This window comes from Mandrillus leucophaeus, unplaced genomic scaffold, assembly GCF_000951045.1.
Source record: "Mandrillus leucophaeus isolate KB7577 unplaced genomic scaffold, Mleu.le_1.0 Scaffold1417, whole genome shotgun sequence".
Classification (NCBI taxonomy): Eukaryota; Metazoa; Chordata; class Mammalia; order Primates; family Cercopithecidae; genus Mandrillus; species Mandrillus leucophaeus.
In genome coordinates, this window is record NW_012101385.1 from 123,235 (window position 1) to 127,465 (window position 4,231).

Consider the following 4,231-nt stretch of genomic DNA (forward strand, 5'->3'; position numbering starts at 1 on the left):
CAATCTACCCATCTGACAAAGGGCTGATATCCAGAATCTACAAAGAACTTAAACAAATTTACAAGAAAAAAATCAAACAACCACATCAAAAAGTGGGCAACTGTGGTTGTTTATTGTATTTTAATGCCTAAAGAAATTCCTCAAACAAAATTGGTGGTAAGCTGTTGTGAGGTGCTTGAATATTCAATATTTTCTCTCTACCGTCCACTAAATTACTTTTTCTAGTAACCAGTTTCCTGGTTCTAATCATATAATCACACGTGTTTTGATGGGCTTGTGCAACCTAACTAAGCTACCCTATTGCTGTACCACCAGCACCACCAGTCTCCATTCCAACTTTATTCAGTGCTTTTGATGTGAGCACTAGGATGTTCCAGATTCAGTTTATTTAGATATTTGATTCAATGATGACCAACACAGTCAAAGATACTTCACAGAGATAAGATCCAAATAAAAGGGTGAAAAAAAAATAGAATTTCCAGCAATCCAGATACTCCCGATATAAGTCTTCTTGTTGATATTTTCCTCCCTCCTGACTATCCCAATTGTTTTAATGATCACTCACATGTTTCACTGTAGAGATTTATCACCAAGGTAAAAAATTACAACGTATCAAAAATAATGTTTTTCAACATTATGTAAATGAGATTATACTAAATGTATTTTCCATCTTGATAATTCCTCTCACATCTGCGAGTATTATTATCTATGTAGCTCCAATTTGTTCATTTTCTTTGTTGTATTATTCTGTTGTAAACATGTCAGTCTCGTTTGTTAATTTTGATTGCTGTATAGTATTCCATTGTATAAGTATGCCACAATTTGTTTATCCATTGGGAGGATTTATAGACATTTGGAGGACTTCTCAACTTTAGCTATTGAAACTCAGTGATATGCACGTGTATGTATATGTATTCTGATAAGAGTGAAAATACTGGATCTTAGGATGTAATCCTTCATCTTGATCAGATAATACCATACTCGGCTGAAATGATGGCACAGACTTACAATTTCAGGAGTAGTGTATGAAAATTCCCATTGTGTCATATCCTTTCCAAAATAAGTAATGTCAGGCTAATATATACATTTTTAAATTTATATAAAATATTATTAAACAATATTTTCCAAGCCCTTTTTACTTCAATAAATTACATTAATCTTTTTCCATTCTATGACTGTAATTTCATATACACCTATTAATAATGCTTTATGAATGTGAATATGTCAACACCCTTCCATTTCATCACTGACAACAAGCTTACAACGTTAGGGCACATCCTATAATTAACACATAGATTTCATAGATGCTCTTTTAACACTTACAAAAAGTTTCACTGAATTATTTTCCATAATTTCTATAGTATTTTCCCATTGACAGTGTTTTTTAGAAAAGGGAAGATTGGAGTTCTCTTATCTGAAGTTTAGAAGGAATTTGATAAATGGAAGATAAGGATATCATTAGCAATTCAGGGGCTTAGAAGCGCCTTAGAAAAAATGCTACAATAATTTACATCAGAGCTCAATTCCAAAAAAAGCTTTTCTATAATTCAAAAGCTGGAAGAAATGACTTTTTTAAATGCATATGAAAACTGATAATAGCAATCAAGATCATGATCATGATTTTTCATCCCTCTTATAGAAGACTTTTTTTTCTAAGCTATTCACATACTTGTATTAAATCTAATATTCCTCAGTACTGTTTAAGGTAGACATAGATGAAATTTACTCTACATATGCTTCTCACTCAAATTTTATTGTGTGCATTGTTTTCTAACAATTCTGTTTGCATTTAACTAAACATAAAATAGGAATTCTTATTGGAATAAAACCCCAAAGATACATCCTCATTATTGAGATAGAATTGAATGACATTATTATCCAAAAAGTTATAGGTTAAAACAACGAATTCTAAGCACACTGTGGTATATTTATGTGGTTCAAATAACAACAAAAAGAGCAATATTTTCCCCAAGATAAGCTGTTAGTTCTTAATAATGATAAATAGACATAAATTCTTCAAATGAAATAAAAAATACATGCATAAAATAAACACGGCTTCATAATTCCGAGGAATTATTTTCTATAGTTTGGCATTTTTTGCGAAAAAACAATTAAAAGCATGTTATTGTCAATGTTCTTCAGTTTTTTATACACACATAAATACACACACACACACACACACACATATATACCTTTCCAGACTAACATTAGGTAAAAGACTTTTCTAGGTATATATTTGGAAATTATTTACATATGTATGTTACAGAAAACCCAGTAGCAAATATAAAATGTTTCATACACTTCCATTTAGTTTTCTGCTAGAAGACACACAATGCCCCTCTTGTGAATCTATGGAGATGAAGCCTTCTGTCCTTTCACCCAGTACTTTACATTCCTTAAAACTGAAAGAAAAGTCTGCTTTAGTGTCTTGTTTCCCCAAATAAGGATGAATAGGTGGGTTGAAGGATAGCTGAATTTAATAGCTTGGCACAACATGAAGAAAGGTTTCTTTTCCAGCCTCCCAGAATTCCAAACTGATAGGATTATGGACAGAAAGTAAATGGCACATACCAAGAGAAAGGAGGTCACAATTTGCAAAGCTTTTGTGTGGACCTTGGTGCTGGGATCTTGAGATCCTTTGCCATGGACCTGCATCTTCTTGAGATGTTTACACAGAGAACAGATTAACAGCAGAAAAGATATCAGGGTCAGAGTGATGGGTACAAAGTTTGCTAGCATGGTTACAGTTGTATTTGAAAGGTACATTGCACTCTTCAATTTGATCTTCCAAGTCATGTTTCCTTCATATTCTTTTGTCCGTACAATCTGATTCATGTTCATCACAAAGAGTTGACAAACCAAAAACAGCAAATGCCCTAACAGTGTCACCAGAATGACACTCTTTACTCTCCTATTTAAGTGAAGAAAATAAGGTTGGAGAAAGTGGCAATTCTGAGCAAATAAAACATGCTGAGGCTAGTAGCAAGCCAGTTGCTGAAATGGTTGGTCACTACCCAGACATTATAAGCAGTACTTCTTACTTCTACACTACGAAAAGCTAGATTAAACTCAGTTGCATACCAATGTAGTGATAATACCCAGAGCAAACCAACTCTGGAGACCGCCAGAGCAGTGAGAATTTGGCCGGCAAAGGAGATCTTTTGTCTCTTGACCCACTCAGTGGAATTTATCAATGCTATGAAGCCATTAGCAAAATTTCCAATAAAAAATATAACCACTATTAGAATGGAAAAAGTGATGGGCAGAAAAGTTATCATGTCTAAACAGACAAAAAGAAATTTTTTAAATGCCAGTGTAATATCACTGGTTGTGATTGCTTGAATATCCTAACCTTAAATTCTATATGCACCTGATTTGTGTATCTCCTGTGACATTCTTTTTACTTTTAACTGTTGTGACCAGTGTAAAGCCAGAAATCACCATGACATGCTAACGGATGAGTTCAATGCTCTCTTTATGGAAAACATTCTTATTTTCAAAACAACTCAAATTAACTCATTCACTGTCTGTTCTTGTTATACACTGGAATTATTCACACTGAAGTTGACATGAAACCTGAATTCTCATTTGCTAGTATGCAAACAAGGACATATTCACTTTCAGTATTTGCAATTTTTTCTTGTGTAACCTCTCCATCATTTGTCTTTAGCAACTTCAGCTGTTAGGAATGTTTTACAACCCAATACAGAGATCATATAGTAAAATGCCTAAATTCTTAAAGGGAGCTTGGTCATAACTAAGATCATCACCTATATAGTCTTTTTTAAATGCTAGATATAAATACACAGAATCCAAACTTCTCTTATCAAAAGTATCTAAGATTTACTTGAGAAACACAGGCAGGCCAGTACTCTATAAGATCTGGTTACTGCTAAAACTTTTCTGTAACTTCATTATTCACAAGCTCATAAATACACGCACAAACACACACATGTGCACACCACTTATGAATGGAATGAATTATTTTCTTGTAATTTCCAAAATATAAAATGCATTTCCAGGAGGTTGTCCAGCTGAAATTAGTCCTATTTTCTCACTCAGGGTTTTCAGCCCATGAACAATATTTATTTATCAAACATATCTCTAATTCTTAGACCTTTGGTAAAGTTTCTTTCAAGTCTAATGTTTAAATATTTATTATTTAATTAAAATATTCAGCAATTTTATAAATATTCCTGACTACCAGACTCTTTGATATATAATCTTTCAG

At 32.9% G+C, this 4,231-nt stretch overlaps 1 protein-coding gene across 1 annotated transcript; it reads right to left on the bottom strand.

Annotated features, from left to right (window-relative positions):
• Window positions 1-2,349: 2,349 nt before the first annotated feature.
• LOC105535114 (taste receptor type 2 member 46-like) lies at window positions 2,350-3,668 on the bottom strand. The gene is given in 2 exon segments (XM_011974123.1): window positions 2,350-2,921; window positions 2,924-3,668. Coding segments are annotated over 2 exon segments (927 nt in total). The 5' UTR covers window positions 3,279-3,668.
• Window positions 3,669-4,231: the final 563 nt, after the last annotated feature.